We start from the raw sequence: 20,930 nt of genomic DNA on the forward strand, positions 1-20,930 counted from the left end.
CCTCACAAGGCACACTAGTGACTTGCGCTAGAGACTGCGGTCTTTAGGTACCTTGTTAGCGAGCCCGCCTCCCATGCCGGAAATGGCGGTTCAAATCCTGCTTGGAGTGGGGCGAGTACAACCGGAGGGGTTATATTTGGTGCCGTGACCCGGATGGGAGTGGGGTTTAGGAGGGTGAGTGTAACGGGGGCCAGCTAGTAGGAGCCGTTCGAGTAAACCTCACTCCCCTGGACTCATGAGGCGCATTAGCGACTTATACTAGAGACCGCCTTCTTCAGAGTGCTTGTTAGCACGCCCAAATCCCACTCGAAGCAGGTCGAGTAGGACCAGTTACACTAACTACACAACATGGTGAATGATAATCACACAGTGGACGTGAAACATGGGCATTAGAACAAATTTGTGTAAATCATTCAGAATCAATTGAATTTATTCAATTCACAAGTTCAGTTTGTTCTATTAATGTTACATGAATGAGGCCCAAAGATGCTAAATTTGGCACTATTTTGACATAACTTTGTCTGCTTAAGTATTCAACAGTTTCATATTTATTAGATATTGCCTATCAACCATTACTTCTGTGACCTATTTTACACCGGAGTAATAATCATCATGTTTTTACTATAATGTGTTTCTAGGTGATGATTTCAGTGGCTCAGGAAGCGGCATGTGTGCGGACCACCTGTGCATTCGTGGTAGACCTCCGGTTTTTGGGCCGAAAACGGACAGGCCCAAACTCTATGCCTATGGTCCTGAAAACAAAAGAGTCAAAGGATCCGGAAACCAGATTCAGCCTTCTGTCATCTTACTGGTTCTATTACTCACGAGTCTACTGCTTAGACGATAATGGAGAAGCTTCATCTAACGCTGGGATCGAACTTTGGGATCTGGTTCAGGAAATTTGGGATAGGACAAGGAATGTTTAAAAAAAAGAATAGCAAAAATGAGAAAAGGTGAGCTTAACAAAATTGCCAAAAGAAAAAAAGAAAACTTTTGAGTGTATGGACATTTTAATTCCTCTGGAATAGGACAGAGACCATGAGAATTGGTGGAAAAGGAATTTTGTTTTTGTGTTTTTATGTTTTGTAATATATGTCAGATTTAAGTGCTGACTTGTTACATCAATCGACATCTTGTTTTTTTTTTTACCTTTGAATGTAAAAAGAAGAACTGGACAGGGAGAATGCCGGTTTAGATTTACAATATGAATTTCTCAGCCACCTAAGCGACTTACCCACAGTTCTTTGCTCTTAAAGTCACACAGTCACCAAATCACCTAGTGTTTCATTTCACCATGCTTGAGTTACGTAAGTTCGTCTTTGCACAACTGTCCATTTTGTCTTAAATATTTCACAGATGGACATAATTACAAAACACTACATTAGTCAAATCCCATTTAGATTACAAAATGTATGAACTTTGGCATGGACATGAATCGAAATACGGAATTGCTGAGTATCTAAGAAACTATGTAATAGTGTTTTTTTTAAACTGTGATTCATTTGGTTTGGTCCAGAATAATTTTGTATGATAACAAGTTGCAATAATGGGTCAATTTAAAAAAAAAATAACAAAAAAGAAAAAAAGGAAAAAAAAGAAACCAACATCAAAATAAAGAAAATATAGCCTATTTTTTAGGACCATTAAGATTTATTGCATAATTACTTTCATAATTTTATTTTCATCATTTTTATTTAAACTTTTAACATTTTTTCTCATCTGTACTTTTGTCTTGTTTTCCATTTAAAAAAAAAAAAAAAAAAACATCTAACCATTCTTAAAAAAGCTGAAATCTAATTTGTTAGATTTACAATTGAAATAAAATTTACTCAAATTATGAATAAAACACTAAATATATTCTCTGAAAATTAAATGTATGCAATTTGATCTTGTTTATGTATTAATTTTGTTTTATGGAGTAATTATCGGTATATTAGAATATTATTTTGATTTTAAGGAAAATCACTTTTATTTTCAGAAATTTTCATAATTCTGCAAAAAAAAAAAAAAAACAACATTAATGATTTTTAATAAAATGAGAATTATTTACATTAATCAACATTTAGTGAGAACTTGTACTTGTACTTAATTTACATGAAATTAATGTCACAATGCAAAAAAAATCTTACCCCAAAAAATAGGCTTTATTAATGCTAAATGTTTGTTTTTACTTTGATTTTGGTGTGAAATATGACCCAGATATGAGACGCTCTTATCTGAAATTGTACATGTAAAACAACAAACTTCCAAAAGACATGAATGCACAAAGTATTTGCTTCACTCACCTCGATTTAACCCGTAACTTGCATTTAGAAACTTATGGCTGCATTATTGCTCATTGCAGTACAAATTTGTATTCGTAATAAGTACTTTCAGCACCGATGGCAAGTAAAATAGAAGCATGTGTCAGTCTTGAATGGATTGATTTGCCTTGAATGGAATTGCATTATAGCCAAAGCCAATGGGAAGCAGTCATTTACAGAATGTACCGTTTTTAAAATACCAGCTGTCACTTTTAATAAAAGTTTGTAATAAATTTGACGACTCAGAGCAATATGATTAATTTAGACTTGTGGCAGTGATGTTTTAAAGCATCTCCAAGGAGCTGATTCAGAAGCAAGATATTTGCGAGGGTAACATTATGGTTTTTCTGAAATTTTGGTCAGACAAACATGTAAAAAACAAAAAAAACAACATTCCTACAAAATGTCTTGGACAATATCAGCATCTAGTTCCTAAATGTTGCATTTAAATGTGTCAAACTATCTTCATGTTTCTGATATTTGTTTCTAATGACTCTTCCTTTTTTGATGCACAACTTGAGCTGAATCCACAAGGACCTGGTTTAAAAAGTTGTGGAATGTAAACACAGTTGAGAATGTACATAATGTAGTGTACAATCTCTGTCACAGCAAGGTTCGTTTTTGTACTCGGTTGTCCGGTAAATGAAAAGCACATTGTATACTCTTAGTCGATCGCATGACTCAATGAATGGACACTGAGAAGGGCTCAAACACAAGCGTAATGTGTTTCATGTGACGGTGACGGATTGAGCAAACGCTCATTCGAGAGAGACAGAGATGTGTGTAATGGAACATTTGATATATTTCAGGACTAGCGTTTTATTTGAGGTTTGAATTTGTAAATTTGGTCTGTTTTACGTAATAAACATGCACAGTTGTTCAAACAAAATGGATGTTGACTGTCTTTTCAAAGAATTTTTATTAATAGACCTTGACTTATGATTTAAAAAAGAAAACTTACATAACTAATGTTCAATTGGCCTATTAAATGCATTTTAAATAAAACTGTAATTTTCATTCAGGTCATACTCTTGTATTTCTGGGGTCACGCTCAGATGGAAGGTCTTGTCTTTTGCTTCTTTGGTCGACACAGGTGAACGTGGTCCGACGGATGCGCGTTTATCTCTGCTGCTTTTTCCACTGACAACTGTAAAAACACAAAGTGTTATGCATTAGTTTATCGTAGTAATAAAACAATATATTGGTCAATTAATCTGCCTATATGTAGCTATTTTGCGATTATACTTCTCATTGTGTCAGATGCATTTTTTTTTTTTTGAAGAAATTAATAATTTCCTTTTTATTTAGCAAGGACGCTTAAACTGATCAAAAGTGACAGTAAAAACATTTATAAAATTTATATAGATTTCTATTTCAAATAAATGTTGTTCTTTTGAACTTATCACAAAGAATATTTGAAAATATGTATCATTGTTTCCACAACCACCACATGTTTTAAACAACAAATCAATTGATCACACGCATATATATTTACAAACTTTTATGTTAGATGCGATTAATCACGATTCATTGATTTGACAGCACTAATAATAATAAATGTTTCTTAAGGCGCACATTAGAATGATTTCTGAAGGATCATGTGACACTGAGGACTGGGGTAATGATGCTGAAAATTCAGCTTTGCATCACAGGAATAAATTACATTTTAAATATATTCAAATTCAAACTTTTTTTTCAAAAGTGTAAAAATATTTCACAAAATTATGTTTTTTTTTTTTTTTTAATCTTACCGAGCCCAAACTTTTGAACGGTAGTGTATTATATTTTATTACTATAGCAATTTTGTGTATGTCTAATTTGCACCCATCAGTGTTATTGTAGTATTATAGAGATACTATTATATTTTTTTATCAATAGATTGAATTAGTTTTCCATTTTCATTTAAATTTTTAGTATGTGTGTTTTGTAATTTGTATTTATTTATTTTTTTCCTGGAAATTAGCTTAAATAATAGGAGACTCAATTATAAAATGTTGTGTAGAAACCGTTCTACATTTGATCTTACGATCATTTCTCAAATGCGCTTACATGTGATTCAGAGAATGAATGTACACACAGAAAACGTTTGTACACCTCTCTTCCAGATGTGAAATCTATAAATCGCAAATGATCTTGAAAGCAGCTGAATGTTTTTTATAGACCATTGTAAAGGCCCGATATATTAATATCATTAGTATATAAAAGAGCACCAGTCAATGTCAAAATTCTTTACTTGAGAACGGCGAGCAGCAAGAATTGCTTAGATTTCCAAATACCTGCAGTACTCCGACTCTCTGCCACAAGGAAAAGTGCTGCTTCGAACCTGACGTGGCACTAAGCACTTTTCCACATCAAAGATATGTTTTATAAATATGAACGTTGGCGTGGACTTTAGCGTACACACACTCTAATATCAAATCTGTGTGTCGCACATTTTATAAATGAGGCCCCTGGCACCTATATATATAAAAAATGTTTTGGTCATACAGCATTATTTGGATCTACATCTTATGTAGAAACACTAGACAGACAAATCCTCCAGAGAAAAGCACACTGTGAACACCTTAAATATACAGCAATCAGGTTGTGCCAGGTTCCTCAATGTCCTGGTGAACCCTCTGCGTGATTCTCCGGCACTCAGATGCGCCCTCATTTGTTCTAGAAGTGTGGCCTTTATCTTACAAATGCTTTTTAAATAACACTGTTGTTACTGCGGACTGCATCTTGATTCAGTGTATTCTCACAAGAACGGACCGCTACAGGAGAGGGTCATTTCTCATTTCATACTTTAAATCCCATAAGACCTTCATTCTGTTTTAAAAACAAATCCTCTGCTCACACACTACACGTCTGGTTTAATTTCAGTGTCCACTTCACATAGAGTATACCAATATTCCCACTGACTTCCATAGAATGGAAAAAAAAAATACTATGTAATTCAATTGTGCCCATCAACTGTTTGGTTACCAACATTCTTCAAAATATCTTCTTTTGTGTTCAGCAGAAGAAAGAAATTCATACAGGTTTGGAACAACTTGAGGGTGAGTAGATGATGTTTAGATGAGTAGTAGATGTTTAGATGATGAAAAATGCTGATATAATACTGATCGACTTTTACAAATCAGTAAATGCAGTAAAATATCCAAAAACCACTAGGCAAGTGTTACACATTTTGTTCACTTGAGTACTTACAATATCCCAAATGTTTCCAACTATTTGTAAATCATGAGAAAATTGCAATTTTAACCAAGGCTCCGGGACATGTGAAGAGTCGCCTGTCAATTGCGTCATACCTGCGTTACCCTTCTGGTTTCTGGTTTTATCTTGTAAAAAACACGGAAACACCAAAGATGCTTTAATATATTACATGTTTTAATAGACAAGGGAACAACTGTTTGGTTACGTTTATAGACAGAAAACTAATTGTTGTTATATAGCTCAACACGTTTGGTCTTATTGTTTAAATCTAATTTTCTTGATTTTTTGCGAGTACCATGCTTTACCATGCCTCAGAGAAAAACACTATTTTGTCAAGTAGCTAACATAGCATAATGAGATGCAGCTTTATTTTCAGTAACAGTAATACTTTTACGTTTTAAAATTAATTACATGCCATTTATCAACACAAGCCATCCAGCATTTACTATGATATTCTAAAATCGATCTATCTTACTGCAGTGTGCAAATGTCTTACAGCAGCTGCCGAGCGAACGCAAAGAGTAACATTATAATCATTTTCAACACTCTAAAATGTATCTAATATGATAAACAGAGTTACGTTACCTCATACTCATGACCGGAAAAACAGAAGCAGCGCCGGCGACTGTGGCATAATAAAAGTTCTGCTGCTCGTGAGGCATGTGTTGCGCAATCGCTCCAGCGGCCTCGTTCAGCTCCCACAACACTCGGTCCTGCTCTGCTTCATACTACAGTAATGTTAATAATCTCATCCATGAACATGATTTCTTCTTGAGTCCTATCCCAATTGTTTTCCACCGGCTGTGAGGTGAAGACCACATGTCCCTAGATTCCGCGCTCAAACTTGGTGTCATCAAGCTACGCCTTCGTTTTGAATAGGCCTCTAGGACAGAAATCTTACATATTGCACCCTTGAAGTAACATGAACAAACTATGAACAGCTGTATTTTTATTACAGTGCTCAGCGTAAATGAGTACACACCATTTTAAACATTATCTCAATGAACACAAAAACAATTTCCAAAATGTTGACAAGACTAAGTTTAATATAACATCTGTTTAACTTATAACATGAAAGTAAGGTAAATACAGAGATGTCTAGATCTACACCTCGACAGGAGTGTCTTCTGATGAGAAGAGTTGAAGAAATGCAAGTTCAATGCAGTTATCTAAAGAAGTAGAAAGCCAAATTGGGGTGACTATTTCCCATGACACAATACAGCGTACACTGCAGAGGAATGGCATGCATGGGTGCCGTCCACGAAAGAAGCCTCTCCTAAAGCCCAGGCACAAAAAAGCCCACCATGAGCCAGGGCCCATGCGGACAAGGATGAAAACTACTGGGACTCTATACTCTGGAGTGATGAGACCAAGATAAATGTTTTTTGGAACTGATGGGTTCAAAACTGTATGGCGTCGCAAAGGTGAGGAATACAAGGAAAAATGCATGGTGCCTACAGTGGAACATGGTGGTGACAGTGTCCTTATGTAGGGCTGCATGAGCTGCATTTCATTGATGGCATCATGAATTCACAGATGTACTGCTCTATACTGAAAGAGAAGATGCTACCATCACTCCGTGCCCTTGGTCGTCATGCGCTTTTCCAACATGACAATGATCCTAAACACACATCTAAGGCCACTGTTGGATTTCTGAAGAAGAACAGGGTGAAAGTGATTCAGTGTCTCCTGATCTGAACCCAATCAAACACCTTTGGGGAATTCTGAAGAGACAAGTTGAGCATCACTCTCCATCCAGCATCCAGTCTCTAAAAGAGGTTATTCTTGAAGAATGGAAAAAGATAGATGTTGCAAAATGTCGCCAACTTGTTCATTCCATGCCTAGAAGACTTGGTGCTGTCATTAAAATCATGGAGGCCATACAAAGTACTAGATGTAGTAGTTTTTGTTGTGGGGTGTACTCATTTTTGCATCACCCTAATTTGAGTAAAACTGAAAAATGTGTAATCTAAGTTATATTATTAACCTTAATTTCATGTTATAAGTTAAACAGATGTCATATTAAACTTAGTCTTGTCAACATTTTGGAAATTGTTTTTGTGTTCATTGAGATAATATTTAAAATGTTACTTTTCAAAGGGGGTGTACTCATTTATGCTGAGCACTGTAACTAAGGTTAACAAAGATTAAAAAATACAGTAACATGAACTAACCATGGGTAATTCATTTGTTACTGTATTTGTTAAATTATAAAGTGTTACCACAAAATCAACACAAATAAGATGCTTGAACACACATGTAAGATCCAGACAGGGGAAACTAAATATTTTGTAAGTTGGATTCATAAAGACTTCACTTGTTTCTGAAAGAATGATTCAGTGATAGATACATTTTTAACAGTAATTTGTTGCCAACCAGTGGGATAACAATGTAATCGATACAGTCGTTATTTGAAGCACCCAGTCGCTTTCAAAAGGTGATTATTATTCTATTTTGATCGGTAACATAGACATCAGTGTTTATATCTGAATAATAAACTTTTGTATACTTCTGTGATAATTGGAATATTTATAATACAGAAATAATGATACTGTGTGTTTGAAAAGATTGTTTGTGAAGCTGTTTATATTCTAAACATGACAACTGCTCTCTAGACCAACGCAGATTTGAATGTCAGTATTTTTGTCAAAGGTTTAATATACACGGGCAAATCGTTGACATTTAGGGAATCAGAACACATGGGTGATGAAATCGTGAACGCGATCTTTTAAAGATTATTCGTACAGCTTTGTGCATCTCTCTCTCTCTCTCTCTCTCTCTTTCTCTGCATTGATATCTGATGCATATGAGTAGCGTGGGGGCTTTTCAGTGCTTTCATTGCTATAATATTTATGAGGTGATACATCTCTATTAAAGGATAGAGATGGATAGTGTTTTTCGAAAAACACTACCGGTTCTTGGATCCCAACCTTAATCAAGACATGGTACTAACCTGGCAAACGGACACACTCGTCTCTGTGGCGTTCATCCCATGCATTTGTTTTGCAGGTCTTGCTACAGTAAAAGACCTCATGACAGCGGCTACAGGGCATAAGCTGCACACCCACCGATCGGCCGCACTGGTAGCAATATTTGAAGCGAGGCTTTCTGAAATAAAACCACAAATAGACAAGGATTTGAGGTGTCACTCATGTCCACAGCAGAAAAACACTTTGGTTTGCTATAATGAAGTACCTCTGCACTCTCTGACCGATGCATTTGTTAAAGGAAGTCTTGCTGTTCTGTTCAGGAGAGCTCAGGAGACTCGGTGTTGCCCCTGCTCCAGTATACACAAACTTCTCTGAGGGACTGGCACCTTAAAAAGCCAACAAACACACACACATTAGCAACCTGTGATTTTCAATCACACTTTGAACGGATACACAAAAACCTGAAACCAGCGAGACAAAATTGATAAAGCGTTGTGTATTTCTAGTAACGATCAGCCAGTCTCACTGAGTACGCCTTGGCTCCTTTCCTTTTCCATGCGGCATGTTTCCATTCTGATCGCTGCCTGTCTCAGCAGATCTCCCATGAGGCCTAGCAACTGCCGGCGGGCATTATAGGCTTGTCTCTCACACTTGTTGAGGGCATGATAAGGGGTGTGGGCCATGCGCTGGTTCTGGTGGGAAAGCAGAACCGGTCTGGTGAGCGGTGTGATAAACGAGATTTCAGATGATCTGTAACACGGGATGAACTGGTGATGAAAAGCTGCACCTGTTGGAATGCGCAGTGCGCATAATCCACGACTGTTCCCACAGCACACCTGCTTCCCTCGCCCACCACGACAGGCATGAGGATGTCAGCGCCGGATTTGATCAACTTTTCCAGCTTAATAAAGCAAAACAGAAACAAAAAGAGCAGAGTGATTAGGAATAATTATATTTATTTTTCCCTATTTACTTGATTGACTCTGAAGTACTAAATTGTTTCTGAGCGTGAGTTGACTGATAATTCAACCTGATCTTGTGAGGAAAAGCATGACTGGGCATATGTTTGCTGCCAAACATGCCCTACGTACCAGTGTCGGAAATTAACTTTTTTATTAAGAACAATATTTGCCCCCTGGAGTTTTATCTTTAAAGCAGAAAATAAAATAAAATTAAATAATTATTATTATATTCTATAGTATTGTATACATTATATATTATACATTATATATATAAATATTTATTATTATTCTAAACATATTACTAAATAATTTTGTTAAATCAATGAACAGAAGTACATAATATATTTATATATACAGGTGTGAAAATGTGTTTACCCCCTTCCTGATTTTTTATTTTTTTTGCATGTTTGTCACACTTTAATGTTTCAGATCATCAAATAAATTTAAATATTAATCAAAGATAACACAAGTAAACACAACATGCAGTTTTTAAATGGTTTTTATTATGCAGGGAAAACAAAATCCAAACCCACATGGCCCTGTGTGAAAAAGTGCTTGCCCCCCGCTGTTAAAACATAACTTAACAGTGGTTTATCACACCTGAGTTCAGTTTCTCTAGCCACACCCAGGCCTGATTACTGCCACACCTGTTCACAATCAAGAAATCACTTAAATAGGACCTGCCTGTGAAGTGAAGTAGACCAAAAGATCCTCAGAAGCTACACATCATGTTGAAATCCAAAGAAATTCAGGAACAAATGAGAAAGAAAGTAATTGAGATCTATCAGTCTGGAAAAGGTTATAAAGCCATTTCTAAAGCTTTGGGACTCCAGCGAACCACAGTGAGTGCCATTATCCACAAATGGTGAAAACATGGAACAGTGGTGAACCTTCCCAGGAGTGGCCGGCCGACCAAAATTACCCCAAGAGCGCAGCAACGACTCATCCAAGAGGTCACAAAAGACCCCACAACAACATTCAAAGAACTGCAGGCCTCACTTGCCTCAGTTAAGGTCAGTGTTCATGACTCCACCATAAGAAAGAGACTGGGCAAAAATGGCCTGCATGACGAAAACCACTGCTGAGCAAAAAGAACATAAAGGCTCATCTCAGTTTTGCCAGAAAACATCTTGATGATCCCCAAGACTTTTGGGAAAATACTCTGTGGACTGACGAGACAAAAGTTGAACTTTTTGGAAGGTGTGTGTCCCATTACGTCTGGTGTAAAAGTAACACAGCATTTCAGAAAAAGAACATCATACCAACAGTAAAATATGGTGGTGGTAGTGTGATGGTCTGGGGCTGTTTTGCTGCTTCAGGACCTGGAAGACTTGCTGTGGAACCATGAATTCTGCTGTCTACCAAAAAATCCTGAAGCACAATGTCCGGCCATCTGTTCGTGACCTCAAGCTGAAGCGAACTTGGGTTCTGCAGCAGGACAATGATCCAAAACACACAAGCAAGTCCACCTCTGAATGGCTGAAGAAAAACAAAATTAAGACTTTGGAGTGGCCTAGTCAAAGTCCTGACCTCAATCCTATTGAGATGCTGTGGCATGACCATAAAAAGGCGGTTCATGCTTGAAAACCCTCCAATGTAGCTGAATTACAACAATTCTGCAAAGATGAGTGGGCCAAAATTCCAGACTCATTGCAAGTTATCGCAAACGCTTGATTGCAGTTGTTGCTGATAAGGGTGGCCCAACCAGTTATTAGCCTTAGGGAGCAAGCACAACTGCATGTTGTGTTTACTTGTGTTATCTTTTATTCATATTTAAATTTGTTTGATGATCTGAAACATTAAAGTGTGACAAACATGCAAAAAAATAAAAAAATCAGGAAGGGGGCAAACACTTTTTCACTTATATATATATGTAAAATATATATAAAATAGTGAATACTAGTACTTAAAGAACAACCATACTTATTTTAACTTTTACAAAATCTACCAATGAAATATATTTATTCTATTTATATAATAATTTACATTGATTTTTTATTTGTATTATTATATTATTAACTATATATATATTATTCTAAATATATTATTAATATAATTGGATTATAAATTTAAATTCAATTTTACATTTGGTAAATTACATGTTATTTTGTAATGCATAGTGCAACTACAGAGCCACTATGCAGAAACATCTTTCACACATGCACAGACACATATTTTCCCATGAGACCAGGCAGGATAGCTAGTTGAAGGGGCTCACCAGCTTGACTTGGTTGCGTGGATGTGGCCCATGGTTGTAGTTGATGTTGGCAAGGGCACAGAGGGCGCTGCCCACATGACGGGTGAGAGGAAGATTAGGATCAGCCCCTCCGGCCAGCAGTTCATCCACAGCCTGGGAAAACAACATTAACACACACTGCACGTCAATGCAATGCCATAAGAGTTTTCACGCTCATCATTCAGTAATGACTTATTATTCCACAATCACTCTGTGTTTTGGAACAGACAGTATTTAATTATACCCTAAAAGATGATTTGTTGCAAATAGCTGCACTACAAATGATTTAGTCGAAAAAAGTGATGTCAGTACTGATTACGTACAAGGTCGTTGCCACTTGCAATAGCCAGAGACAGGGGTGAATGGCCACTCCACACATCATTGGGGCTTGCTTTGTGAGAAAGGAGAAGCGCAACCACATCTCTAGCATTCTGAAATAAAAATAAGCATATATTAGATAGATATATAGATAGATAGATATATAGATAGATAGATAGATAGATAGATAGAATACTCATTCTAATGAGTATCATGTTTCAGTGTATATATTGTGTTCTTACTGCATAATCACTGTCTCTTTGGCAGGCCACATGTAGTGGTGTCCTCCCACCTTCTTGAGGAAACTCGATGGGGGCTTCATTAAACTTAGCCAGGGGTCTAGAGGCCATGAAATGCTGATTCTCAAAGGCCTGGTGCTCAAACGTGTTCTGAGGGTTTATATTTCTTTCATTAGAGTCATTAAAAAAGTGAACGCGTTTATTGTGTGGCAATAAATTTAAACAAAACCTGAGGTTTGCTCAGACCTTATCAAACTCGTAGACTTCATTGGCATCCTGAGCTTTGACGTCAGGGTCCGCTAGGGCGTGCAAGAGGAGCTGTGTGATTTCAGGACCCTCTGCTCCAGGCAAACCCGCTGCTATGTGAAGGGGGTACAGACCCCTTTGCTGTCACGGACAGAAAAGGGAGGACTCAAACTAAATCAACCAGATAGATGTCTTGCTGTTAATATTCTAATATTTTTTTAAAAGGTTAGTAAGCAGAAAATCACCTTTTAAAATATTGTAAACTAACTTGATTATTCAGGAAAGGAATCTACTTTGTAGATTAAACCAGATAAGTAAAGGTTGATGACAAACTAATTATATGGTTTCATATGAATTAATTGTATTTTTTATGCATTTAAAAAAATAAAATAAAATAAAATAAAATAAAATAAAATGTGAAATAAAATAAAATAAAATAAAATGTGAAATAAAATAAAATAAAATAAATTGAGGTACCTCTGGAAGTAGAGGTATGTCTGTACGAGCCCCGCACTCCAGTAGACGACGGACGCCCTTGACATGGGCAGCTTTGATAGCCAGGAAGATGACGGGCATGGGGACAGTAGAGGCATTTGGGTCTGCTCCTCTCTCTAACAGTAGATTAATTGTAATCCATCGATTCCGATGTCTATCAGACCAGACAATCACCAGTCACAAAACCACAATTTTTCATTAAAATCAATCTCATTACTATAATACAAAAAAAAAAACATATACAACATTCCTTTTGATCAAAAAAGTAGAGCATGGCACTAGCAATGCTAAAGTCATGGGTTTGATTCCCAGGGAATGCATGAACTGATCAAATGCAAACCCTGAAAGCAATGTAAGTTGCTATAGATAAAGGTATCTGTCAAATGCATTAATGTAAATGTAAATAATATTGTACAACATTATTATATATTTTATATAATATTATATAATTTATTTTATATTTTAAATTATTGTTTTGTTGTTTTTAATTAGTATTATTGTTATTATTTAAATAATTACATTAATATTATTTTAACAATTAATACATTTAATAATAATAAATACAATTATGTAAATTAATTCAATAATTTTGTATGTAATAACTGTATTATTATTGTTGTAATATTATTAAAATATTTATTCACATCACATTAATAAGAATTTTTGGGAAAAATATGCTTAGTTGTCATGAACATGCATCAAAAATTTTTTAAAAAAATCAAATAAATCAAATAAAATTAGACATGGCCCAGGAATATTTTTTGTGATATTTACTCTGTTTTAAGAAGCGCAATTTTCCGGACCGTCTCTTGGGTGTCTGTCGGAGTCACTGTTCCTGTCTGACACAGGATCTCAGCACTCTTTTGCAGGATCTCCTCTGTGACGTCAATGTGAAAACTAGCCAGAGAACATGCAGAATCAAAGGAAAGGTCATCGGATCTGATGCTCCTCTCTAGTTTTTCTTCAAACTCCAGATTTGTCACCTCTTCTTCAGAGTCAACAACACTCTTTGTTTTCCTCTCTTGCCACAACACAGAACCCACTGCAATTGTACCATCAAAGACTTGAATAGATCTTGAAATTATATCATGTGGTTCTACTGATGGTCTATCTTGTTCATGTTCAGGGTGAAGAACTATCTTCTTGTTTGGGTCCGTATTTTCATTGATTTGATAATGAACTTGAGGTTCCTCAGAGTTGTTGAGGCCTTCTGGTTGGTCAGGTTGATCTTCATTTATGACCTCAATGAATTGCTCTTGAGCTTCGAGTTTCTCCAAGTTATTGAGGTTCTCTGGTTCAAGACTTTGGTCAACCTGGTTGGTCTGTCTTGGTGTCTCAAATGTCTCTTGGCCGCTTTCATCTTTGGGTGTTCCTGTCATTGGATCTGGAGAGGATTTATGGGAGACATCTTCCAAAGGCTTGATCTTTAGCGTAACAGACAGCAAAAAGGGTGGAACAAGAAATGAAAGAGAAAAATGATATGACTAACTATAAGCATACCAAAATACAGTGAAAATCTCAGTATTCTTACCTGTGGCTCTGGGCTGATATTCTGGGTCACTTTCTCAGCCAGTGTCTCATGTAAAGACTGAAGTGGGTAGTAGAGGACATTACAGACAGCCAGAGCAGACATGCCTTCATCATTTAGCTTATTAACATCGGCCCCGCTGTCCAACAGCATGTGGATGACATCGTCATGACAATGCACCTACATAGACATGCAACAAACCTCGTTTACATATTGATCATCAGCACACATGCAAGTTGTACTGTGTGTTATTCAAAAGCTGAAACCAGTAGTTTTCCAAACCAATGCTGCCATCTTCTGGCAAATATTGCTTACTATTGGTATGACAGGAAAGCTCAAAAAAAGAGTTTTGCTACAAAATGGACATTATGCAACGAAAAGTATGCATATATACAATTTATATATATAAAATAATATACTATATATATATATATATATATATATATATATATATATATATATATATATATATATATATAGTTTAGTGTGCTGTTTTTTAAAGTATTGCATATATGTATATGTATATATATACCTTTATAAGAACAAACATAAAAATTTATTTAAAAATAAATAACATAATATAATATAATATAATAATATCAAATTGAACATTCACATATGAAAAATACCATATTAACATATATCAAAATAAACATATAACAAATAACTAGTGGCTATTTTCTACTGAGTTAGATTTGTATCTTGTTAAAACAGAAGCTTACCGTGGCTGCTATGAGAGCTGTATGTCCCTGTGCGTCACTCACGTCGGGATGGACTTTTCCATCTCTGAGGATTCGATAAACATTCCTGCATTCACCATGTGAAGCTTCCTTGATCAGTTTCTCTGAGTTCAGTTCCAGGGGACCTTTGGGTCCAAACTGAGTCCTGTTCATATTCAGAACTGCAGTTACATCCCAGTCTAATGTTTCTGTCTCAAATCTGCAGGGAAAAAGAAAATGATATGGGTAAAATAAAGGTAAAACAAAATAAATTCATTTATTATCATTGTGATAATGTGATTAACGTAGATAATAAATATAAAATAAGTAAAAACATAGTAAATATATGACAGGAAGGCTCAAAGAAAGAGTGTTCTGCCACAAAATGGACATAATGCAATGTTAGAGTAAATATATTTTAAATATATTAATATATTTTATGAAATATATATATATATACACCGACGTGGACAAAATTGTTGGTACCCTTGATAAATATGATCAAAGATGACTGTAAAAATAAATCTGCATTGTTTATCCTTTTGATCTTTAATTAATAAAATTAGCAAAAATCTAACCTTTCATTGAAGGAAAAGAATTAAAAGTTGGAAAATCACATTATGAAATAAATAGAAAGTGGCTGTAAGAATATAGCTAAAACATTAAAAATCCCCATTTCCACCATCAGGGCAATAATTAAGAAGTTCCAATCAACTAAAGATGTTACAAATCTGCCTGGAAGAGGACGTGTGTCTAAATCGTCCTAATGCGTGGTGAGGAGGAAAGATTGAGTAGCCAAAGACTCTCCAAGGATCACAGCTGGAGAATTGCAGAGAATAGTTGAGTCTCAGAAAGCCTAAAAAAATGATCAAACAGCACATACATCACCACAAGTTGTTTGGGAGGGTTTCAAGAAAAGTCCTCTGCTCTCATACAGAAACAATCTCCAGCATATTCAGTTGTCAGACACGACTGGAACTTCAAACGGGACCGGCTTCTGTGGTCAGATGAAACTAAAAAAAGAGCTTTTTGGCAGCAAACCCACCAGATGGGTTTGGTGCACACATGGATAAAAAGTGTTATCCTGTTAAATATACTGCTGGATCTTTAATGTTGTGGGCCTATTTTTCTGTTGGAGGTCCTGGACATCTTGTTCAGATACATGGTATCATGGATTCTATCAAATACCAACAGATAAAAAAATCAAAACCTGACCGCGTCTGCTAGAAATCCCATAATGGACCATGGTTGGATCTTCCATCAGGACAATGATCCAAAACAAACATCAAAACCAACACAAAAATGTGTCACTGAGCACAAAATGGAGCTTCTGCCATGTCATCCCAGTCCCCTGACCTGAACCCTAAAGAAAATGAGTGGAGTGAACTGAAGAAAAGAAGCACCAACATGGAGCTGGGAATCTGAAGGATCTGGAGAGATTCTGCATGAAGGAATGGTCTCTGATCTCTTGTCAGGTGATCTCCAAACTCATCAGGCGTTATAGAAGAAGACTCAGAGCTGTTCTCTTGGCAAAAGGAGGTTGCAAAAAGTTTTAAATAAAAGGGTGCCAATAATTGTGGCCATCGTGTTTTGGAGAAAAACATTTATTTCATAATGTTGTTTCCCCCCACTTTCAATTCTTTTCCTTCAATGAAAGGTTAGATTTTTGCTAATTTTATTAATTAAAGATCAAAAGGATAAAAAATGCCGATTTATTCTTACAGTCATCTTTGATCATATTTATCAAGAATACCAACAATTTTGTCCATGTCTGTATATGTTCCCTTTTCAGCTCATTACATTAATACTAATATTAATGCATTTATTAAAAAAATAAATTAAATTAAACCCTTTGGTTACCTGCCCAGGTTAATGCTAAGCAACAATCTTCTTACCTGTGTCTCTGAATGTGTGCATTCATGCGCTGCTGTAGCGTCAAGGCTGTCAATGGTGATCGCTGCTCTGTGCTGATGTCACTCCTCCCAAAAAAGTGAAGGTCCAGGTCCCGGCGTAGACACCTGGGAATAGGCAGATGGTCTGAGTCTGTGGAGTAGCTCTCAGTGTCTGGAGGCAGGATGAAACGTTCCTCGTCCTCTGATAACCCCTGATCGGACTCGAGGGGGCCGCCATCTGTACTCCACTCCACATTGGGAGCAAGGTGATGTTGTTTCAGGTGTTTTTTAGGCAGTCTGGTCATGTGTTCTGGGAAGTCCTCCAGACTGAAGCCATCCTCCAGTGTGGTGCATATTCGCAGTAACACCTCTCTGTGCCAAAGGCCCACATCCTGTCGCCCATCAAGGTATGTCATGATTCCAGGGCCAAAGCGTTCATCAGCATGATACAGACCCTGTAGATGGGGAGAAGAGATTTTGCTTAATTATCTATTATACAATAAAAGTAAACATATTGTTAATGAACTATGGGAAATGTGAAACCTCAAAGGTTGATCTGTCTGGGAAAACTTGCACCCCATATCCTTCTTTTCGGTTCAGATAAAAGTTTCCTGTGTATTTGGATCCATTCGGCCAGGAATACATGCCTTTGCCATGCCGATAATCCTTAAAAAATGAACCTTTATAAAACTGAATAAAACATGAAAAAAATGTGGTGTCAAAGTGGCAAGTACTCTATGATGATTACAGTGGAGAGGGGAGCAATAAAAATTATTCAAAATAATTTTGAAAAAATAAAATAAAATTATATTTTATTTACAAAGGGTGTATTTTTTGGCACTTTCCACAAATAGGGTACAAAAGGGCCTGGAAATACAGTAAATTCATTCATTCATTCATTCTTTTTTTAATTTAAATACAACTAAATATCATCTGAGTTTATTTTCTATTCATTTTCTTTCATTGATTTTCTAGCAATATACAATATTAAATGTTCATTGGTAGAAAACTGAAAATAAATGAATGAAAAAAATAAATAAAAATAGGGTACGAAAAAGGCGTGAAAAGAAATAAACTAATTTTTTACCTTCAACTACAGTCAAACCAAAAATTATTGATATTGATATGGGTACAGGACACCATAGTTCATTTATATAAGTGAGGATAGCAAAATATAGTAAACTGTGACATATTATACCCAAAAATGCTTCATACAGTAAAATTGATTAAAAAAAAAAAAATTTTAAAAAAAATTGGGACCAAAAATTATTCAGACACTTTGACCTGACCATGTTTTGTTGTTAAGTGTTATCTGACATAATTATTTTTTTTCTGACAGTTTCACTCTGAGATCTTGTCATATTACCATTTTTTAGGCTATAGTGAATAAACTCTATTAAACAATGAATGTTCAAGGTGTCTGAATAAATTTTGGTTTGACTGTATTATCTGAGCTGTTTTATTTTTTTATTACAAAACTGAATATTCAGTAGACTGTCAAAATTATGACACTGTTGTATGATTTTAATTGTTAGATACAAGCAAGGTCTCTAATGAGAGATTGACCAAAACACACATTTTAAAGTGGAATACTGACATTTTATGTATTTTCATGATAGATTAATGATACGTTTTATAATGCCAGTGTTTATTGATAACTTTCATTTCGATACTTAAACTTTATCTTAGAACCAACAGACCTTTCTATGGTATCTGTTAGGCTACATATGACATGAAACATACCTCTCCATTTGCCCATGTGAAGACACCAGTGCCATGCTTCAGGTTATTTACGAACTCCCCCTCATATTTACATCCATCGGTCCATTCCTGGATTCCATGTCCATTTCTTTTGCAAGCAATATCCCTTCCCCACATTACTGTTCTATTCTTCTTATTGAGTTAATATCATGACTTTATAAACGTTTATTTACACAGCACACGACTTCTGAGTGACTTTATTTTAGTTTAACTTCGGATGGTTACCATGACGACGCGAGAATTCCTAACTGCATGTCGTAAATTTACATCTGTCTAAAAAGCTATATCACGCAGAAAAAAGTCCTCATTAAGTTAACTGCAATTACTCCAGTTCCTCTGTGAGATTAGCTGGCACTCCAGATGGTCTATTCACAACATAATATACATGACAAAGGCCGACGACCCTCTTGAAGTAAACACGTGTTCCTCGTTGGTTTGTTTTTGTGTTTCAAGTGACCTGCTACAGTAGTTAAACACCGCGCAACTAAGCAACCGCAACGACCCAGGGGCAGTCGAGAGCGCGCGCGCGCTCGCTTTTCTCGCTCTCTCTCACACAAGCCCACACACAACCATATCTGCGATAATAATGTGTTTCATTACATTACTGAGTAATTAATCTCTGTTTTCTTGACTTATTTGACGGCTGTCAGGTGTGCACCAAAGCATCGCGAGCACAATTGCTCAAGAGCGCGCGACACATGATATGTGGTCGCGAATGGGTTATTCATTACAAGTGGCCTTCCAAAGAGATGAACGTTTAATTAAGAGTCAATGATCTTCTGAGAACATTCGGATAAATAATTACAATGAAAACTAAGACACTTAAAGGATTACTTCACTTTCAAATAAAAATTTCCTGATAATTTACTCACCCCCATGTCATCCAAGACGTTCATGTCTTTCTTTCATCAGTCGAAAAGAGATTAAGGTTTTTGAAAAGAAATTAAGACATTCCAGGATTATTCTCCTAATAGTGGACCTCAATGGCCTCCAAACGGTTGAAGGTCAAAATTACAGTAGGACACACAGCGTAAGCTTTTTGAAGAATACGAATGTGCGGTTTTGGCGAAACCACTTGGAAGGCGATCATTTGTTTATATAAAGCATATACATTTACATTTTTTTCGAAAATGACCGATCGTTTCGCTAGATAAGACCCTTATTCCTTGTCTGGTATCGTTTAAAGCCCTTTGAAGCTGCACTGAAACTGTAATTTTGACCTTCAACCGTTTGGGGCCAATTGAAGTCCACTATAAGGAGAAAAATCCTGGAATATTTTCATCAAAAACCTAAATTTCTTTTCGACTTAAGAAAGACATGAACATCTTGAATGACATGGGGGTGAGTAAATTATCAGGAAAATTTTATTTGAATGTGAACTAATCCTTTAAGATACGTTCTGCTTAAAGGTGCCCTAGAATTAAAAATTGAATTTACCTTGGCATAGTTAAATAACAAGAGTTCAGTACATGGAAATGACATACAGTGAGTCTCAAACTCCATTGTTTCCTCCTTCTTATGTAAATCTCATTTGTTTAAAAGACCTCTGAAAAACAGGTGAATCTCAACATAACACAGTCGGGATCATTAATATGTACGCCCCCAATATTTGCATATGCCAGCCCATGATCGAGGCATTACACAAGGGCAGCCAGTATTAACGTCTGGATCTGTGCACAGCTGAATCATCAGACTAGGTAAGCAAGCAAGAACAATAATGAAAAATGGCAGATGGAGCGATAATAACTGACATGATCCATGATAGCATGATATTTTTAGTGATATTTGTAAACTGTCTTTCTAAATGTTTCGTTAGCATGTTGCTAATGTACTGTTAAATGTGGTTAAAGTTACCATCGTTTCTTACTGTATTCACGGAGACAAGATCTGTTGTTATTTTCATTTTTAAACACTTGCAGTCTGTATAATTCATAAACACAACTTCATTCTTTATAAATCTCTCCAACAGTGTGTAATGTTAGCTTTAGCCACGGAGCACTATCAAACTCATTCAGAATCAAATGTAAACATCCATATAAATACTATACTCACATGATCCGATGTATGCATGCAGCATGCATGACGAACATCTTGTAAAGATCC

General features: G+C 36.0%; 2 protein-coding genes across 5 annotated transcripts in view; one reads left to right on the plus strand and one right to left on the minus strand.

The window, feature by feature from the left end:
* The window catches only part of gpc1a (glypican 1a), a 36,741-nt gene extending 33,549 nt beyond the window's left edge, over nt 1–3,192 (plus strand). For all 3 annotated transcript variants that reach the window (XM_048163947.1, XM_048163962.1, XM_048163955.1), the window contains exon 9: nt 639–3,192. In XM_048163947.1, coding sequence (XP_048019904.1) covers nt 639–847 — 209 coding nt within the window. In that variant the 3' untranslated portion in view covers nt 848–3,192. The remainder of the gene's footprint in view (nt 1–638) is intronic.
* Nucleotides 3,107–19,384, minus strand: ankmy1 (ankyrin repeat and MYND domain containing 1). Of its 2 annotated transcripts, none has more exons than XM_048163938.1 (16): nt 18,810–19,384; nt 17,610–17,732; nt 17,070–17,521; nt 15,178–15,394; nt 14,459–14,635; nt 13,702–14,351; nt 12,910–13,081; nt 12,433–12,573; nt 12,190–12,336; nt 11,953–12,060; nt 11,612–11,743; nt 9,219–9,332; nt 8,958–9,123; nt 8,697–8,817; nt 8,455–8,609; nt 3,107–3,450 (listed from the first exon to the last, which is right to left on the minus strand). In XM_048163938.1, the coding sequence occupies exons 1-16, from the start codon at nt 18,942–18,944 to the stop codon at nt 3,299–3,301; spliced, it is 3,162 nt and encodes a 1,053-aa protein (XP_048019895.1). In that variant the 5' UTR covers nt 18,945–19,384; the 3' UTR covers nt 3,107–3,298. The 2 variants fall into 2 exon arrangements, with proteins under 2 accessions (XP_048019895.1, XP_048019884.1); XM_048163927.1 differs by having other exon boundaries at nt 17,610–17,756; nt 18,810–19,369.
* Between the last annotated feature and the right edge of the window lie 1,546 nt (nt 19,385–20,930).

Source organism: Megalobrama amblycephala, linkage group LG2 (assembly GCF_018812025.1).
Source record: "Megalobrama amblycephala isolate DHTTF-2021 linkage group LG2, ASM1881202v1, whole genome shotgun sequence".
NCBI lineage: Eukaryota > Metazoa > Chordata > Actinopteri > Cypriniformes > Xenocyprididae > Megalobrama > Megalobrama amblycephala.